Source organism: Triticum urartu, chromosome 5A (genome assembly GCF_056163025.1).
Source record: "Triticum urartu cultivar PI428250 chromosome 5A, HENAU_Tu73, whole genome shotgun sequence".
NCBI classification, from domain to species: domain Eukaryota; kingdom Viridiplantae; phylum Streptophyta; class Magnoliopsida; order Poales; family Poaceae; genus Triticum; species Triticum urartu.
In genome coordinates, this window is record NC_141877.1 from 241,424,507 (window position 1) to 241,444,295 (window position 19,789).

The 19,789-nt window shown below is 45.1% G+C and overlaps 2 protein-coding genes across 2 annotated transcripts; both read left to right on the forward strand.

Moving 5' to 3' along the window:
* The first annotated feature begins 4,616 nt into the window (after positions 1-4,616).
* EMB3003 (2-oxoacid dehydrogenases acyltransferase family protein) lies at positions 4,617-8,109 on the forward strand. The gene is made up of 6 exons (XM_048673096.2): positions 4,617-5,669; positions 5,760-5,951; positions 6,046-6,133; positions 7,361-7,431; positions 7,516-7,599; positions 7,695-8,109. Exons 1-6 carry the CDS (start codon positions 4,839-4,841, stop codon positions 7,797-7,799), a joined length of 1,371 nt encoding a protein of 456 aa, XP_048529053.1. The 5' UTR covers positions 4,617-4,838; the 3' UTR covers positions 7,800-8,109.
* A 149-nt stretch (positions 8,110-8,258) lies between these two features.
* On the forward strand, positions 8,259-12,049 carry LOC125531001 (uncharacterized). The gene has a single exon (XM_048695404.2). The coding sequence runs from the start codon at positions 8,731-8,733 to the stop codon at positions 9,646-9,648; it is 918 nt and encodes a 305-aa protein (XP_048551361.1). The 5' UTR covers positions 8,259-8,730; the 3' UTR covers positions 9,649-12,049.
* Positions 12,050-19,789: the final 7,740 nt, after the last annotated feature.

Below are 19,789 nucleotides of genomic sequence, written 5' to 3' on the forward strand. Positions count from 1 at the left end.
CTTGCTGATATTTTCACTAAGCCCTTGCCCTTGCCTTCTTTTGAGGGATGTCGACGCAATCTTAATCTTCTGAGTGTTTCAGGACATAGTTAAGATTGAGGGAGGGTGTTAGACTAAGTATATAGTAGATATACGTGTTGTAACATAATCTGTATTTGTACGATTCCCTCTTATAAATATATGACAGCCGTGCCCACCAAGGGCATCGAGCATTGTTCCAAACCCTAGTTTGTCTAACATGCAGGAAAGGGGAAGGAGGCCACACTGATGCTTTTCAGGTAAATGCTTCTACATTTTTTTCTTCTATTGGTGTCTTGGGACTCATATATGTCATTAGGTTTACTTGCCCTCGGGTCTCCCACTTATTGAACACATGCCCCGGCATATCACAATCTCTTTTGTTCCAAGATTTTCCTTTGGCTGTAACTCTTCCAATTTAACTTCATTATCCAATATATAATGCTCTTTGGATCCATGGGATCCGTTAGGCAAACTGTCCCTTACATCTTTATGTGGTTTTGCTTTGGGTTTCTTCGCGGAGTGGCTAGATTTGGAGTGAGAATCGTTTTTCCTCTCTTTAACTCCAGCAGAAAAAATGAGCACCCTTGTCAACATCCAGAAGATCAGAAGATGTTGGAACATTCTTCTTTTGTTCACTGTGAATTCTTTCGGCCTCACTCTTGGTGTTATTTTTCACATTTGTATGACAAAGTGAAGTCTCTTTGCTAATAATCTTCTCCAAACAACATGAGCTTATTCATCTATAACTGTGTTTTCTTCGAAGGTAACTACAGAAGCATTGCTTTAATTCTCAGGTTTTATTTTTCTTTCATGTTTCCTATCCAACAGAAAATCTGTGCCACTGGTTGTAACATTTCTTCTAAAGTCAACGCTGTCTTTTCTGTCACAGGTTTACTGTTTTTTCTATTTTCAGTCCTATGGCCTGTCTTTCTGTAGCGAGCGTCTTTTACGCTTGGTTACCAAACTTACCAATTAGCATGCCTATTACTCTGCATTGTATAGCCTTTATTATAACTGTAAAGAATACAGTTTGAAGATAATCTGCCAATCCTTCTGTCTTGGATATAAAATAATTAGGCAATTCTAAATTGTCTTAAATTTCCCTGAACTGAAAAATGGACTGATCTACCTGCTGCCTGTGCTACTAAACATAAATCTAAAAAACTATTACTGCCATTTTGTTGGCACTTCCCATAATGAACTGGGTTTCTGTTCGCACACATGTACTGCTGGATTATCCTATACATGTTGTGATTCACTTTTATCCTCTCTATTCTAATCAGCAGCTTGCTCATTGTTTTTGTTTGTTCATTTATTTGTGTTGCCTCACAAATTATGAGTTGCAAGTATGAGCGGCATCTTCAACCATGCTATTATATGTATTACTTTTCTAAACTGAAGTGTTCCTGACAATTACATATGAGAGTACATATAATTAAGCTGTGCTGACTTGCTTTTCTAAACTAATAAGCTAGAGCTGGAGTTACATATGAGAGTTGAGATAATTAAGTTGTGCTCCTGACTTACTTTTCTGAACCAAAGTGTTCCTAGGATTGCCTTCTTTAATTGCATCTAACTATTAGCTGCATGATAAGAGTAGAGATAAATGTCTTTTCCTCTTACATTTATCTGTATGTTGGTGGCGTTGTTTTTATTCTGTTGATGTTGGTCAATGTAGGTTATTAAATCGTCTCCCTGTTTATGCTTTGTTGTGCATGTGATTCTATATACTTGACTACTTTGTGACATGTATTTGCATAGTCATATACACCTTGTTCCAGGAAGTGAGCTGGATTATCAATATTCTTGGAGCCCTATTTCCAATCTCTCTCAAATTCCCTCTTGTGTTGTAAATTTCTTTGTAGGTTTACTGGTTTTGGTTCACATAGAACAACTCCAGGCTCAGGGTGGACTTTATAAGAGCATCAAGTTGGTGAATGTGAAGCTATATGACCGGGTTCTCCATTCCTATTTTTACGCATTTTGTTCATCCTCAAAATAGTTCCTGGCCGGCTCATTTTTACATGTGTGGCTGTTGTTATTCAAGAGAATTGAGTTAGTGAAATGGCTGGTGTTGCTTAATATGGTGGGCTGGTGGCCACTCAAACCCGCTCTACATAGTTGAATTGTTAGATTTTTTCAGTGATGTCTTTAACTTCATATCAGATTCAGATTTTTATCCTGTGTTACTTGCTGTTTTTTTTTTCAATTACTTGGTAGTCGTGCATCTTATGTCATTTATCGGTTCTTGCTTATGGTTTTCAAAACTCCAGCCATCCACGCCTGCTCGAGCTATGAGAAAGTTCACCTTCAAACTCACTATGACCATGCAACCTCATTAATTTAAAAGTACATATATTTTAAAACAAAAGCCTATGTATTTTTTTGCTAAAACACAAAGTCACTGAAAACTGCAAATGTTTTCAATGTGAACATGATTTCAAATGGGTCTCTTCGAACATGATAAAGTATTTTGACTTATTAAATTAAAATGTGTATATACATTTTATTGTGGACAATAATCCATCATGTTTCCTATTAAAGGGGATTAAATCATGAGTATTTTTTAATCGTGCGCATGAATTTAGAGCATCTCCAGCCGCGCCCCAGGAAGGCCTCCCAAGCGAATTTTTAGCGCCGGCGGCTCAGTCATGCCCTCAGGAGCCCGATTTTCGCCGGCCAGGGCCGAAAACAGCGCCGGTGGACCCAGGCCGAACCCGGCACGCTGGGGGGCGCCGGAGCGAGCTGTTTTGGCGCGAAAAAGCCGCAGGTCAGCAACACTGCGCCTCGTCTTCCCCTAACGGCCTCGGTTCCCGCGGGAAATCAATGGCAAGGCTGTCGCCGGTCAGCCTTGCCATTGATTCCTCACGGGCGGCGCGTCACAGGACGGCGCGCCGACGCCTCCCCTCCCTTGCACGCGTACACACGGGCGCGGCGTGGCTATATAGCCGGTGGCCTCACTCGCCTGTGCCCCCACCAGCCCCGCCCCTCGCCGCCGCCCAGCCCCTCCCTCTCCCTCTACCTCTCCCGAGCCCATCGCCATGGCAGAGCGTTTCCCTGAAGACGAGGCGGCGGCCAACGGCTTCGGCCGCCGTTCGCTCCGCGAACAGGAGTCCTGACTCCTGTTCCAAGTGAACATCCCGGCGTCGCCGGACATGCGCACCGGGCCGACGGGGTGGAGACTCAGCGACGGGGGAGTGCCCATTCCCCCGTTGCCCGACACCGTGGCCAAGCCCAAATACTTCGCCGAGGAAGTCGAGGTCGTACGCGCCTCCCTCACCGACGCCCAACTCTCCCTCCCCCAGTACGTCGCCGACAACCACGCGGCTTGTGCGGCGTACTTCGAGCGCCGCCAGCAGCAGCGGTTGGCGTCCACCAACGGCCAGAAGAACAGCGATGGGCGCCATCTGTGGTGGGGCGTCCCCGGCCGCACACTCAAGGGCGTGCTGACATACCTCGAGGGCGGCAACGACCCGCCATTGGCGTACCCGGCGAGGGTGGCCACCCCGGCGCACCACCGACGGGCCGAGCCATGGGCGCCAAGGAGGTTCGGGTCCTCCTCCTCTTCTTCCTCCTCGCGATCTTCCTCGCACTCCTCCGATACTCCGGCCCTGCTCGGCGTCAAGGCCGAGCCCGCGGCGGAGACGCCGCTCGGCCGGCGCACTCGCAGCGCCGGCATCGTCATCAACGAGGGCGGCCGGCGCGCCTCCTCGTCGGCTCCTCCTTCGCGCTTCGTCAAGACAAAGACGGAGCTGGGGCTCGCGCCGGTGAAGACGGAGCCGGGGATCGCGCCGGTGAAGACGGAGCTCGATGACGACGACACGACTCTAGAATGTGCGCGCAGGGACTCCATAGCGATGGAGAAGGAGCGCCTGGAGAAGGCGAAGGAGCGCCAGTGCGCCGCCCTGCGCCGCTTCGCGGAGCGCCGACGCGACGAAGGCGGAGTCGTCGTCATCTGCAACAGCGACGACGACGACGCGCCGCCGCCACCAGCCCGCGTTGGCGACGCCGGTCAGGGGTCCACCAGGGACGGCCGCGTCAAGGAGTAGAAGCCCGACGACGACGGCGACGATGGCGGCGACGACGGCGACTACTCGACGTTCAGCCAGTTTCCTTTTAGATTAGTTATCTATTTTGCTATGTAATGAAAATCCGTGAACATGTCTAATATATGCCTAAGTTTACCGAAATTTAGTCGTGTTTAGCCGAACTTCGCCGAATTGTGCCGAAATTTGCTATACAAATTTTATTTTTAAACGCGTCTGGGGCGGCCCTGGGGCCGGCGGCTAGGGACCAACTCGCCCAGGCCCAATTTTTACGCCGGCTCACCCTAGACGGCGATTTTAGGCGCCCCTGAGGGCCAACGGCTGGAGATGCTCTTAGGCCTTGTACAATGGAAGGCGCTTAGAGAGATGCTTAGAAAAATAAACCGGGTTTTTCTGAAACACCGATGCCTATTTCTATAGAAGAGACGCTTAGTTAAACATCTATCCTGTATAAATAAACACCGGTACTTAAGAAACGCCCAGCTTATTTCTCTAAGCACCTTCGCTAAATATCTCTCATTGTAGACTTAGTGTGCCTATGCGCCATTTGATGCAACGGGTCCACTAGTTGGAGGAAAACCCAAAGCAGGCAGGGCAGGCAGCGACCAGCCCAAGCCTCCAGCATCGTCCTCCTCGGCTAATCCGCCCCGCCTCCGATACTCCCAAGGCGGCAGCAGCAGCGGCAGCAACAACAACAGCAAGGGAGCCAAGGCCAACTATCTCAAAGCCTCACTACCCTCTTTCCCTCCTCCTGCCCCTCCCGTCCCCGCAATGGCCGGTCTCCTCCACCTCCACTCCACGCTGCTGCCCTCGGCGTCCCTGCTCCGCCAACGCGGCGGCGCGCAGGCCGTGCCGCGGCGCCGGCGCGCGTGCCGGGTGGAGGCCAAGATCCGGGAGATCTTCATGCCGGCCCTCAGTTCCACCATGACGGAGGGCAAGATCGTCGCCTGGAACGCCGCCGAGGGGGACCGCCTCGCCAAGGGCGACCCTGTTGTTGTCGTGGAGTCTGATAAGGCCGACATGGACGTCGAGACCTTCCACGACGGGTTCCTCGCCGCCGTACTCGTCCCCGCGGGAGAGTCCGCGCCCGTCGGCTCCGCCATCGCGCTCCTCGCCGAGTCCGAGGAGGAGATCCCGCTCGCCCGGTCCCAGGCTGCCAACTTCTCCTCCTCCGCCGCCGCCTCGCCGCCGGCCCCCCAGGAAACCGTCGCCCAAGAAACGTCCCCTGCTCCGCCTCCTCCGGCGCCCGTAGCAGTCTCTGCGCCAGCACTGCCCTCACCGGCCACACAGGGCGGGGCGCGCGTGGTTGCCTCGCCTTATGCCAAGAAGCTCGCAAAGGAGCTCAGCGTTGATCTATTCGCAGTCAGTGGCTCTGGCCCAGGGGGGAGAGTTGTGGCAAAGGACGTAGAGGCTGCGGCAGCTGCCCCCAAGAAAGCTGCGCCAGAGCCAGCTGCTCGACCAGATGTTCCATTGGGATCCACGGCGCCATTCACCACAATGCAGGGCGCTGTGAGCAAGAACATGGTGGAGAGCCTTGCTGTGCCGGCGTTCAGGGTAGGGTACACCATCACAACCGATGCTCTCGATGTGCTCTACAAGAAAGTAAGCGCTTAGTGCTCTGTTCAGTACTTACCACCCTTATGTTGGCTGTATGCTGTGAGATAGCTGGATAATTGAGTGAACCTTTTGCAGATTAAGGCAAAGGGTGTGACAATGACAGCGCTGCTGGCGAAGGCTACAGCGATGGCGCTGGTGCAGCATCCTGTGGTGAACTCCAGCTGCAGAGATGGGCAGAGCTTTACTTACAACAGTAGCATCAACATTGCTGTCGCGGTGGCCATCGATGGTGGATTGATAACCCCCGTGCTCCAGGATGCTGATAAGGTTGAATGCTTTGTGTATTTGTTGATTGTTCTGAAGGTTGATGTTTAAACTGGTGCTTTTGTCCGAGTTAATCGAGAACTGTTGGTTTGTGCAGCTTGATATTTATTCACTGTCAAGGAAATGGAAGGAGCTGGTTGATAAGGCTCGTGCAAAGCAGCTGCAGCCCCAGGAGTACAACTCTGGTACTTTGTTTGCTTCACACAAACTTGAATGTCTAGTGCATTGTATATGCATGTTCTCTGTACGCTGATTCAGATTGGTATAGCCTTATAGGGAATTAACTGTTGTTTGTTAGTAAATTCTCAGTGGGGCCTGAAGACGTGCGTCCAGTAGATATTGCTTTAACCAGTTCCACCATTTTTCTTATGATATTGAAATTCACTTCAGTAATAAATAATGTTTATGGCTAACAAACCTGCAGATCACAGTGTGTATAAGTTTCCTTGGATGAACATGTAGTTAATTTTAGGTTGAGAGCAGACCAGAAAAGAACTGAAGTAATTTATATTTTCTTTGTTCTGTTGAAACGTTTTTATAGTCTGGTAGAAAGCTTAACTCATATTTGTGTAATTTAAAATGCTTGAGTTATTGTATGGCTGGTTTACAACTCTCTCACACACACATTGATTGAGATGTTCATCTGAAAAACATTGCCAGCACTGTTATGTCTCTTATCGGACTGTGGCTGAAAAACAAGAGCTGCGTGAAACAGTTGTATTGTTTAATTTGGAAGAAATAGCTATATGAATGTGCTTTACAGAATTTATTGTCTATTAAGAAAGAAATAGAAGGCAAGGTGAGGCACCATGTTATATGTGCCAAACTATACTAATATTGTGCTATGATCTATCCACGGAGCCTCTGAGTCTTCTCTCCTTGGTATATGCTTGTATAGAGTTTTTTTTTTAAATATAATGTGCTTCATGCCAATGATAGTATTTAGTTTGCATGTACAGGGTTTGTTTGGGTGTTGTTTATGTCAAAAAAGATGACATCTGCTACAGAAACCAGAGCTTGCAAACTAATTAGGCATTTTTTCGGTTGTTCTTATGCTTTCGAAACATAAGATTCAGTTCAAATCAAGCTGTAGATTGTGGACTGCATGTTTTTTTTTTTGCACTGAAGAGATCTGACTGAATTTCTATAATACACGACAAAGCACTGGAATTATTTTTAATCGCATTTTGCTGTGCTACTTGTACCGTGTTAAAATCATATGGTACTTCATGGCTAAAGTATCTTAGCCAAAAATTGAGCAGTCACATATAAACTTACCAAAGCTACAAAGTTGCCTATGACCATCTCCTTTACTTCGGTAGTGCTTTAGATGTTGGGCACAAGAAACTTGTAGGATCCAACTGTACGTGTATGCTCTTGTATGCTAATAACCATCAGTGTTCAATCTGCAGGTACCTTTACTCTTTCAAACCTCGGTATGTTTGGAGTTGATAGATTCGATGCGATCTTGCCACCTGGAACTGTAAGATGAACTTTCCATGTTTCCACTTCTGTTTTCATTTAATGCACGACACCCCTTTGGTAATAACGTTTTATCTCAAAACAGGGAGCAATCATGGCTGTTGGCTCATCACAACCGACAGTTGTTGGTACAAAAGATGGTAGAATTGGGATCAAGAGCCAAATGCAGGTAAAAAATAATTGTAGTTTTGGCACTTTTGCTTTCGCACCAACCAATTTGAAGTTAATGATTTTGTGCTTATCTGACCTGACCAATAAATCTAGGTCAATGTTACTGCTGATCATCGGGTTATTTATGGATCTGATCTTGCCGCTTTTCTGCAAACTCTGTCCAAGATAATTGAGGATCCCAAGGACCTTACATTCTAGACGCACCAAGTGATTCTTTTTCCCTGATGCGATCACATAGGATGCTTGTCAGTAGATGTGTAGCATGTTGGTGGTGTGAATTAGTTACTTAAGTTGCCAGATTTGTTGGTATCAGGTAACCTTGTTACCTTCTCCCCATTGGTTTGTTTATCAATAATCCTTTTACCTTCTATTCAGATAGGTGTCAGGCATGAGTATTTACCTGAGTGTTTATTAATTGTTGATTACGTTGAGCTCGATGTGCAAGTACAATGGATCATGTCACTGCCACCTTTGAATACAAAGAAATGAAATGAACTTTTATCATCAATATGGTTAAATTTTATTATTGGATCCACACTGATTTCTGAATTATTTGATCTGTATGTTCCCAAACCTGAGCATATCAATCTCACCAAAAAGATGTGACCCGGGAGACAAGAAATAGCGAGCTTGGTCGGGTTGTTGCACTTTCAAGGGTGCCAAGGTGAAATTGTTTAAGAAGAATCAGAGGATGAGTGAAATGTGGCACCATATCTGATATGTTTGAATGTTTGTTTTACAAGTGAAGGCCCATGAGTTCTCCCAACCACTCTCATCACACCATAGTCGGGCTATCTGATATTTTGTCTTGTTGTACGTTCCTGGGGCAGCAGATAGTACATTACTTAATTTGCTGGGAAAGCATTCCAGCCTCAGCTCAGCTGTACTGCCACTCATCTCTACTTGAAGGGTTCTATTAGGTGGCTAGTCTTGTCTCTTGCTTGATGGCCTTGCCATTTTGTAGTGGAAGCAAAGCAAGCCAGCTGCTTTGATCGACCGCCTTCATAAACCCCTCAAGGAGCTTATTCTTGCTTCCATTTCCATAGCCTGGTGGGAAGCCTTTGCCTGCAAAAGCCGCTGCTTCTATTTCTATAGCCTGGTGGGAAGCCATTGCCTGCAAAGCTGCGGCATGGCTGCCGCCTCGTCTGGCCGTGCAGAGGTCGACACCTCTCGCGCGTTCCGGTCTGTCAAGGAGGCGGTTGCCGTGTTCGGTGAGCGCATTCTCGCGACGGAAGCACAGTTCAGGCCGGGTGCACATGCCAACCATCGTGTTGTTAGGGAGAGGAGTTCTTGGCGAGACTCTGTCGCCATTGCTTCCTCAAAAGAGAAGCTTGAGGGGAGTTCTGACCTCATCAAGGGAAGCCACTCCACCAATCCAAACGCCGTCGCGGTTGCCATTGCCAAGCACGAGGGAAAGAGCAGTGAGCCTGCTAGAATTGTAATGCCAGTGTCTAATGCCCAGCCAATGTGCCTGGTCCCGTTGTCTCCATGGTCCCAGGCATCATCGTCGCCGTCTCTAGCCCACGGCGATGACTACGACAAGCAGATCCGGAAGGAATCCAATCTCATGACCATGAGCTCCATCAAGAAGGTGGAGGAAGAGGCGGCCAAGACAAGGCTGGAGGCGGTGCAGGTCAAGAGGAGGCTGGCCGACCTGGAGCTAGCCATGGCGAACCTCAACGCGAAGCTCCACCGTGCCCTCTCGAGGCTGGCATACATAGAGGCCGACAAGGCGGCGGCCGCAAGGGCCAGCATCCAGCAGAGGGACATCAACACGTCGGCGCTGACGGTCTGGGCCGAGGCGAAGCCCGAGCGGCATCCATTGCGACACCTGCTGAGCCTCAACGATGCCGACGAGGAGGTGAAGCATGGCCCGGAAAGGGAGACGACAATGACAACGACAAAGAGGAAGATGCAGAAGCAGAAGCCAATCATGCCCCTTGTTGTTCCGCTCATCAGTGAGGTGCTTTTCTCCAAGAAGAAGAGGATGAACGACAAGGAGAGCTTGTACCTGAAGGAGCTCTACAGCTTGCTAAGGCTGTCTTGATCGGTGGTCTCCATGCTGATTAAACTTGTGCTGATGTGTATGATTGTTTGATCTGCATACATAGAGATTATTTTATTACCTAAGGTTAATGAGGTTGAAAGGATACAACAATAGACCTATTTGCCTCCTTAATGTTAGTTTTAAAATATTCACGAAGGTTATAACTATTAGGCTGAATTCGGTTGCTGAACATGTGGTTCGTCCTTCACAGACAACTTTTATGCAAGATAGACACATCCTAGACGGAGTTGTTATCCTTCATGAAACTGTCCATGAATTACATAGAAAAAAGTCGAATGGGGTCGTACTTAAAATAGACTTTGAAAAAGCTTATGACAAAGTCAAATGGCCCTTTCTTCAATAGACTCTCAGAATGAAAGGATTTTCTGCAGAGTGGCGTGCAATGATCCATAGCTTTGTTTCAGGAGGCAGTGTTGCCATTAAGGTCAATGATGACCTTGGCCACTATTTTCAAACGAAGAAGGGATTGCGACAAGGTGACTCGATATCGCCCATGCTATTCAATATAGTGGCGGATATGCTAGCAGTCATGATTGAGCGTGCCAAGGCTGATGGACAAATTGATGGGGTAGTAAATCATCTAGTTGATGGTGGCCTCTCCATACTTCAGTATGCCGACAATACAATTCTCTTCATGGACCATGACCTCGAGAAAGCGAAAAATCTGAAATTAATTTTATCAGCATTCGAGCAACTCTCAGGTCTTAAGATTAATTTTCATAAAAGTGAATTGTTTTGCTTTGGCGAGGCCCAAGACGAGGCTCACCTGTATGCCGAACTGTTCGGATGTGGGTTGGGCCAGTTTTCGATCACATATTTTGGGATACCGATACATTATCGGAGACTTACAAATGCTGAATGGAAACACATCGAGGAGAGGCTGCAAAAAAGACTTAGCAGTTGGAAAGGTAAGCTGCTGTCTCTAGGAGGAAGATTGGTCCTAATAAATTCAGTACTAAGTAATATGGTACTATATATGATCTCCTTCTTCCAGTTGCCAAAAGGAGTTTTACATAGATTGGATTATTTCCGATCAAGATTCTTTTGACAAGGAGATAGCGAGAAAAAGAAATATCGATTGGCTAAATGGAGTGTGGTTTGCCGTCCCAAAGACCAAGGCAGGTTGGACATTCATGACCTTGAGGTTAAGAATAGGTCCCTACTCGGCAAATGGTTGTTTAAATTACTAACGGAAGATGGTGTATGGCAAACCCTCCTCAGAAGGAAATATGTGGGCTCCAAGGCAGTATCCCAAGTATATTGGAAGCCTGGGGATTCTCACTTTTGGGCGGGTCTAATGGCTACGAAGAAATATTTCTTTTGCTATGGATCTTTCTCGATTAAGGATGGCTCGGAAATTAGATTCTGGGAGGATATGTGGCTAGGAAATGCCACTCTCCGGGAACAATATCCGGCTCTATACAACATTGTACGTCACAAGGGCGATACTATCGCCACGGTAATGGAATCATTTCCGCCAAATGTGACATTCAGAAGGGATATATTTGGACCCAGACTACAATTGTGGAACATCCTGCTCCAGCGGTTGTCCACAGTGCAATTGTCACATGGGTCTGATGTATTCCGATGGAACCTACATAGGAATGGACAGTTCTATGTAGAGTCTATGTATAGAGCGTTAATTCAGTCTGATGTGCCAGTTGATAATAACAAAAAGATCTGGAAGATGAAGATACCGCTTAAGAATAAAATCTTCGCATGGTATCTTCGTCGTGGAGTCATTCTTACTAAAGATAACCTTATTAAGAGGAATTGGCATGGAAGTCCGTAGTGTGTCTTTTGTCACCATGATGAGACAATAAAACATTTATTCTTTCAATGCAAATTGGCTCGTTCTATTTGGTCAGTCATCCAAATAGCTTCTGGCTTGTATCCTTCTTGTAGTGTTGCTAATGTATTTGGCAACTGGCTACATGGAATTGATCACAGGTTTAGAACCCTTCTCAGAGTGGGAGCGCTTGCCGTTATTTGGTCGCTTTGGCTCTATAGAAATGATAAGGTTTTTAACGATAAAAGTACTTCTCTTATGCAGGTTATCTACAGATGTACCAGGACTCTTCGTTTATGGTCCTCTCTACAACGTGTGGAGAATCGAGATCTGTTTATGGAGGTGTGTACACGATTGGAGGCTACGACGAGGGATACTTTTACCCAACATGGGTGGTGGCATGATCTTAGGATTGGCCTCCCTCCGCTTTAGGCGTTATACGGATACTGCATGTTTTCCTTGTATTTCGCCTTTATTTATTTATTTATTTTTTGAATGAGAGGATATTGTTTGGCTGTGTGCATCTTAGCTATGCAGAGGCCGGGTGTAATGCTTAAATCTTTTAAGTAATAAAGCGCCCCTTTTCGAAAATACCTAACTATTGAAAATCTTTTCTTAGGTTCTGTGTTTAACTATGTTATTAATCGTGTGAATGAATGTATGGGGGAATGATCAAATGTTTGCAGTTTGTAAATTATAATCATTACGTATAAAGGTGGCTAGCATTCGTGTTGTATCTTATGGTGAATCGATGAAGAAGCCAGAGGTTTATCCTCTTTTTCAAGAAAAAAATATATGCACAAATAAAGAGAGCAATTTGTACTTACTACTTTTTGGACCATATATCTTTAGTAGGCTCACACTTCATCCCACAATATACATGCTACTAATTTCTCAAACTAAATACATTATGCACATGAGGTTAATGGATCCCATATATTTCATGCAATTCACCATGCTACTATTATAGGGTATCCTCAAGTGACTCCCTGCCTTTCAGTTACCATGGGTTGAACATTTCCAACCGCCTTGGACCATATGAGATGTTCCAGGAGTTGAAGTTAATATTTCAAGTAAATACCCGAGTTGAGAGATATGAAGTCTCCAACAAGTTCTATAGCTAAAAGATGGAGGAGAATAGCTCAAGCAGTGAGCATGTGCTCAGATTGTCTGGGTACTACAATCGCTTGAATCAAGTGGGAGTTAATCTTCCAGATAAAATAGTGATTGATAGAATTCTCTAGTCACCATCACCAAGTTAGTAGAACTTCGTGATGAACTATAATATGCAAGGGATAACATAAATGATTCCCAAGCTCTTCGTGATGCTGAAATCGACGAAGGTAGAAATCAAGAAAAGCATCAAGTGTTGATGGTAAACAAAACCACTAGTTTCAAGTAAAGGGACAAAGGGAAGAAAGGGGAACTTCAAGAAGAACGGAAAACAAGTTGCTGCTCAAGCGAAAAAACCCAAGTCTGGACCTAAGCCTGAAACTGAGTGCTTCTATTGCAAAGGGACTGGTCATTGGAAGCGGAACTATCCCAAGTAATTGGCGGATAAGAAGGATGTCAAAGTGAACATAGGTATATTTGATATACATGTTATTGATGTGTACTTTACTAATGTTTATAGCAACCCCTTAGTATTTGATACTAGTTCAGTTGCTAAGAATAGTAACTCGAAACGGGAGTTGTAGAATGAACAGAGACTAGTTAAGGGTGAAGTGATGATGTGTATTGGAAATGGTTCCAAGATTGATATGATCATCATCGCACACTCCCTATACTTTCGGGATTAGTGTTAAACCTAAAATAAATGTTATTTAGTGTTTGCGTTGAGCATGAATATGATTGGATCATGTTTATTGCAATACGGTTATTCATGTAAGTTAGAGAATAATCGTTGTTCTGTTTACATGAATAAAACCTTCTATGGTCATACACCCAATGAAAATGGTTTGTTGGATCTCGATCATGGTGATACACATTTTATAATATTGAAGCCAAAAGATGCAAAGTTAATAATGATAGTGCAACTTATTTGTGGCACTGCCGTTTAGGTCATATTGGTGTAAAGCGCATGGAGAAAATCCATGCTGATGGGCTTTTGGAATCACTTGATTATGAATCAGTTGATGCTTGCGAACCATGCCTCATGGGCAAGATGACTAAGACTCCGTTCTCCGGAACAATGGAGCGAGCAACATATTTGTTGGAAATCACACATACTGATGTATGTGGTCCGATGAATATTGAGGCTCGCGGCAGGTATCATTATTTTCTGATCTTCACAGATGATTTGAGCAAATATGAGTATATCTACTTGATGAAACACAAGTCTGAAACATTTGAAAAGTTCAAAGAATTTCAGAGTGAAGTGGAGAATCATCGTAATAAAAATAAAAGTTTCTACGATATGACCGCAGAAGTAAAATATTTGAGTTACGAGTTTGGCCTTCAGTTAAAACAATGTGAAATAGTTTCACTACTCACGCCACCTGGAACACCACGGTGTAATGGTGTGTCCGAACATCGTAACCGTACTTTATTAGATAATGGTGCGATCTATGATGTCTCTTACCATTTACCACTATCGTTTTGGGGTTATGCATTAGAGACAGCTACATTCACATTAAATAGGGCACCATCTAAATCCGTTGAGACGACACCGTATGAACTATGGTTTGGCAAGAAACCTAAGCTGTCGTTTCTTGAAGTTTGAGGTTGCAATACTTATGTGAAAAAGTTTCAACCTGATAAGCTCAAACCCAAATCGGAGAAGTGTATCTTCATAGGATACCCAAAAGAAAATGTTGGGTACACCTTCTATCACAGATCCGAAGGCAATATATTCATTGCCGAGAATGGATCCTTTCTAGAAAAGGAGTTTCTCTCGAAAGAAGTGAGTGGGAGGAAAGTAGAACTTGATGAGGTAACTGTACCTACTTCCTTATTGGAAAGTAGTTCATCACAGAAATCTGTTCCTGTGACTACTACACCAATTAGTGAGGAAGCTAATGATGATGATCATGTAACTTCAGATCAAGTTACTACCGAACCTCGTAGGTAAACCAGAGTGAGTTCCGCACCATAGTGGTACGGTAATCCTGTTCTGGAGGTCATGTTACTTGACCATGACGAACCTACGAACTATGAGGAAGTGATGATGAGCCCAGATTCCGCGAAATGGCTTGAGGCCATGAAATCTGAGATGAGATCCATGTATGAGAACAAAGTATGGACTTTGATTGACTTGCCCAATGATAGGCGAGCCATTGAGATTAAATGGATCTTCAAGAGGAAGACAGACGCTGATAGTGGTGTTACTATCTACAAAGCTAGAATTGTCGCAAAAAGGTTTTTGACAAGTTCAAGGTGTTGACTACGATGAGAGTTTCTCACTCGTATCTATGCTTAAGTCTGTCCGAATCATGTTAGCAATTGCCACATTTTATGAAATCTGGCAAATGGATAAACAAAACTACATTCCTTAATGGATTTATTAAAGAAGAGTTGCATATGATGCAACGAGAAAGTTTTGTCAATCCTAAAGGTGCTAACAAAATATGCAAGCTCCAGCGATCCATCTATGGACTGGTGCAAGCATCTCGGAGTTGGAATACACGCTTTGATAAGTTGATCAAAGCATATAGTTTTATACAGACTTGCGGTGAAGCCTGTATTTTCAAGAAAGTGAGTGGGAGCACTACAACATTTCTGATAAATATATGTGAATGACATATTGTTGATCAGAGATAATGTAGAATTATTCTGCAAAGCATAAAGGAGTGTTTGAAAGGAGTTTTTCAAAGAAATTCCTCGGCGAAGCTGCTTACATATTGAGCATCAAGATCTATAGAGATAGATCAAGATGCTTGATAAGTTTTTTCAATGAGTACATACCTTGACAAGATTTTGAAGTAGTTCAAAATGGAACAGTCAAAGAAAGAGTTCTTGCCTGTGTTACAAGGTGTGAAACTGAGTAAGACTCAAAGCCCGACCACGACAGAAGATAGAAAGAGAATGAAAGTCATTCCCTATGCCTTGGCCATAGGTTCTATAAAATATGCCATGCTGTGTACCAGATCTATTGTATACCCTACACTATTTTTGGCAAGGGAGTACAATAGTGATCTAGGAGTAGATCACTGGACATTGGTCAAAATTATCCTTAGTGGAATAAGGATATGTTTCTCGATTATGGAAGTGACAAAAGGTTCGTCGTAAAGGGTTACGTCAATGCAAGTTTCGAAACTGATCCAGATGACTCAAATTCTCAATCTGGATACATATTGAAAGACGGAGCAATTAGCTAGAGTAGCTCCGTGCAGAGCATTGTTGACATAGAACTTTGCAAAATACATACGGATCTGAATGTAGCAGACCCGTTGACTAAACTTCCCTCACAAGCAAAACATGATCACACCTTAGTACTCTTTGGGTATTAATCACATAGAGATGTGAACTAGATTATTGACTCTAGTAAACCCTTTGGGTGTTGGTCACATGACGATGTGAACTATGGGTGTTAATCACATGGTAATGTGAACTATTGATGTTAAATCACATGGCGATGTGAACTAGATTATTGACTCTAGTGCAAGTGGGAGACTGAAGGAAATATGCCCTAGATGCAATAATAAAGTTATTATTTATTTCCTTATATCATGATAAATGTTTATTATTCATGCTAGAATTGTATTAGCCGGAAACATAATACATGTGTGAATTCATAGACAAACAGTATGTCACTAGTATGCCTCTACTTGACTAGCTCGTTGAATCAAAGATGGTTAAGTTTCCTAGCCATAGACATGAGTTGTCATTTGATTAACGGGGTCACATCATTAGAGAATGATGCGATTGACTTGACCCATTCCGTTAGCATAGCACTTGATCGTTTAGTTTGTTGCTATTGCTTTCTTCATGACTTATACATGTTCCTATGACTATGAGATTATGCAACTCCCGTTTACTGGAGGAACACTTTGTGTGCTACCAAACGTCACAACGTAACTGGGTGATTATAAAGGTGCTCTACAGGTGTCTCCGAAAGTACTTGTTGGGTTGGCGTATTTCGAGATTAGGATTTGTCACTCCGATTGTCGGAGAGGTATCTCTGGGCCCTCTCGGTAATGCACATCACTTAAGCCTTGCAAGCATTGCAACTAATGAGTTAGTTGCGGGATGATGTATTACGGAACGAGTAAAGAGACTTGCTGGTAACGAGATTGAACTAGGTATTGAGATACCGATGATCGAATCTCGGGCAAGTAACATACCGATGACAAAGGGAACAACGTATGTTGTTATGCGGTCTGACCGATAAAGATCTTCGTAGAATATGTAGGAGCCAATATGAGCATCCAGGTTCCGCTATTGGTTATTGACCGGAGACGTGTCTCGGTCATGTCTACATAGTTCTCGAACCCGTAGGGTCTGCACGCTTAACGTTACGATGACAGTTTTATTATGAGTTTATGTGTTTTGATGTACCGAAGGTTGTTCGGAGTCCCGGATGTGATCACGGACATGACGAGGAGTCTTGAAATGGTCGAGACATGAAGATTGATATATTGGAAGCCTATGTTTGGATATCGGAAGTGTTCCGGGTGAAATAGTGATTTTACCGGAGTACCGGAGGGGTTATCGGAACCCCCCGGAGGCTATTGGGCCTTATGGGCCCAAGTGGAGGAATAGGAGAGGCGGCCAAGGGGCAGCCGCGCGCCCCTCCCCCCCAAGTCCGAATTGGACAAGGAGGGGGGCGGCGGCGCCCCCTTTCCTTTCCCCTCTCTCCTCCTCCCCCCAAGTCCTAATCCAACTAGGAAAAAGGAGGGGAGTCCTACTCCCGGTGGGAGTAGGACTCCTCCGGCGCGCATCCTCCTATGGCCGGCCGCACCCCCCTTGCTTCTTTATATACGGGGGCAGGGGGGCACCCCATAGACACAACAATTGATCTCTTGATCTCTTAGCCGTGTGTGGTGCCCCCTCCACCATTATACACCTCGATCATATTGTAGCGGTGCTTAGGCGAAGCCGTGCGTCGGTAGAACATCATCATCGTCACCATGCCGTCGTGCTGGCGAAACTCTCCCTCAACACTCGGCTGGATCGGAGTTTGAGGGACGTCATCGAGTTGAACGTGTGCAGAACTCGGAGGTGCCGTGCGTTCGGTACTTGATCGGTCGGACCGTGAAGACGTATGACTACATAAACCGCGTTGTGCTAACGCTTCCGCTTTCGGTCTACGAGGGTACATGGACAACACTCTCCCATCTCGTTGCTATGCATCACCATGATCTTGCGTGTGCGTAGGAAAATTTTGAAATTACTACGTTCCCCAACACCACTTTGTACGGGCGTGTTCGGGCAGTACACACATTTCTATATCCAACCCATATATGAAGAAGATACAGGGATGTCTGGCCCGTGCGCCACATAGGATGTGACCCACCGCGGACCACCTTTTCTTGTTCTTTATTCTTTCTTTTCTCCCTCCTCTCTCTCTTCATCTTCACCAATCACATGCATGTGACGACACAAATTGGGATGTGTGGTTGTTTTGCAAGGAATGTAGAGGGTCAAAGCGGACACCTATCGGACGCGTTCACAGTAATTTTAGGGGTCAGATTTGTGCATCATGGTTGTAGATGCTCTTACCGATCTTAGGGAGGAGGCCGATCCAAGAACATGGGTGAGAGAGAGAATACACTAAAATGGATATCCAAGGGCCCAGGAAGTCGCTGCGATTTGATGGAACAATCTCTTAAACTAGTTGAGAAGGTAGAGAACAAGCATACTAACGGACTAGACACAAATGCATGGTATTCTCTCTCTCCTCTTTGATGAGGACATCAATACCATTGTTACACCCACAGCCCCTGCTGCTATACATACTGGACCAATTACTAGAGCTCGCGTACGCCAATTGAATTACCAGGTACTTTCGTTTCTTGGTAATGATTCTAATGTTCATGAGAATATGATGCTGCCTAAATTGGATACATTTGTTTTGCTTACTAATGAAGGGCCTGGCATGGATAAGAGGGATGAACACTGGAGCAAGACCAAGCATGGAGATGATGGCATGCGCAAGGGGATCAAGAACGGAGTTACAGGTGATAATTTTAGGACTTCGAAGCCACCATAAGGAGTGCATGAAGCCTTGGACGAAATATACAAGATGCCACTTCATAAATTTCATCCAGAGACTATTCTAGGTGTTGCGTCACCTTATTATTGGGCCAGGCCCAGGTATTTTCGAAATACTTAAGTATAGGCTATTTTTAGAGTTCGTATGTGTGGGAAACAAGAGTTAGGGTTGGTTTCGGACCCCTCCTCCAAGGGCCACGAAATTTCCCCATCTTCCTCCATATATACAGCCCTTAGGGCGTCGTTTAGACTTTGGGTTTTGTTTAGATTAAAAGTTTGCCATAGCTGCAACTTCGCGTACTTCGTTTGTGTCCAACGACCAGACCAAGACGTCACAGAACCCCACCTTCATTAATAAAGCTTTCCTATTTTATTCGCAATATCCAGATTGCAATCTCAGTTTCTTGCTTGTTCTTCGTTTGCTCGCAGGAAATAGACCCTCGTGGTCAAGTTGACCGTGCTCCGGCGTGGTCAATAACCCTCGGAAGTTGGTTTAGTGATTGCTAAGGCGCGACGTCTTCACATGTTCGTAGTCGGATTGTCAAAGTTGACTCCCACAGAAAACGATATCTATCTCATCGAAACATCAGGACACCTTCGCCCCTATCACTCTTTGATAGTCAAATCCAGCAGATCTCGGGTAGGGGTCCAGAACAGGTAGCCTTGGTATGATGGTAATAGAGGCATAGTATTTTACCTAAGTTCGGGCTCTCTCAAAGAGATAATACCCTACGTCCTGCTTTGATTGTATTAATTTCGAGGGAGTACAAGTTACATGTTGATCTACCACGAGATCGTGTGCGTATGAGGTGTCATCTACAAGCCTCACCCCTCGGTTTATATGGATGTCGAGGGTGTCTAGGGTTTGCACATAGATCGGTTTCATCTAGGGTAATCGTGGTGTAGACCACCTCTAAGTCTTGGAGTATGCGCCAAGTCTTCGAAAGTTATCTTGGCGCTCCTAGGCTCGATGAGTTTGGCCCACTGGTAAATTATCATGGGGGTCCTCGGCCCGACCCACATGTCCGGGAGAGGACATGGCAAGCAACCCCTAGTCTAGAACACCATCACTCTTGGAAACCAGACCCTTAAGCACCGTGCTTTGATCTATGCGAATGTCATTATTATTTTCATCAAGCCATACCTCTAGGACAGAAATACTATTGCTGCTCCGTTGGA

Bases quoted from the DNA above. Each gene is read 5' to 3' on its own strand.
- LOC125531001 (XM_048695404.2), top strand. From the start codon at position 8,731: ATGGCTGCCGCCTCGTCTGGCCGTGCAGAGGTCGACACCTCTCGCGCG.
- EMB3003 (XM_048673096.2), top strand. From the start codon at position 4,839: ATGGCCGGTCTCCTCCACCTCCACTCCACGCTGCTGCCCTCGGCGTCC. The intron at 5,952-6,045 runs GTTGAATGCTTT...TGGTTTGTGCAG, and splicing joins TGCTCCAGGATGCTGATAAG to CTTGATATTTATTCACTGTC. The intron at 7,600-7,694 runs GTAAAAAATAAT...CAATAAATCTAG, and splicing joins GGATCAAGAGCCAAATGCAG to GTCAATGTTACTGCTGATCA.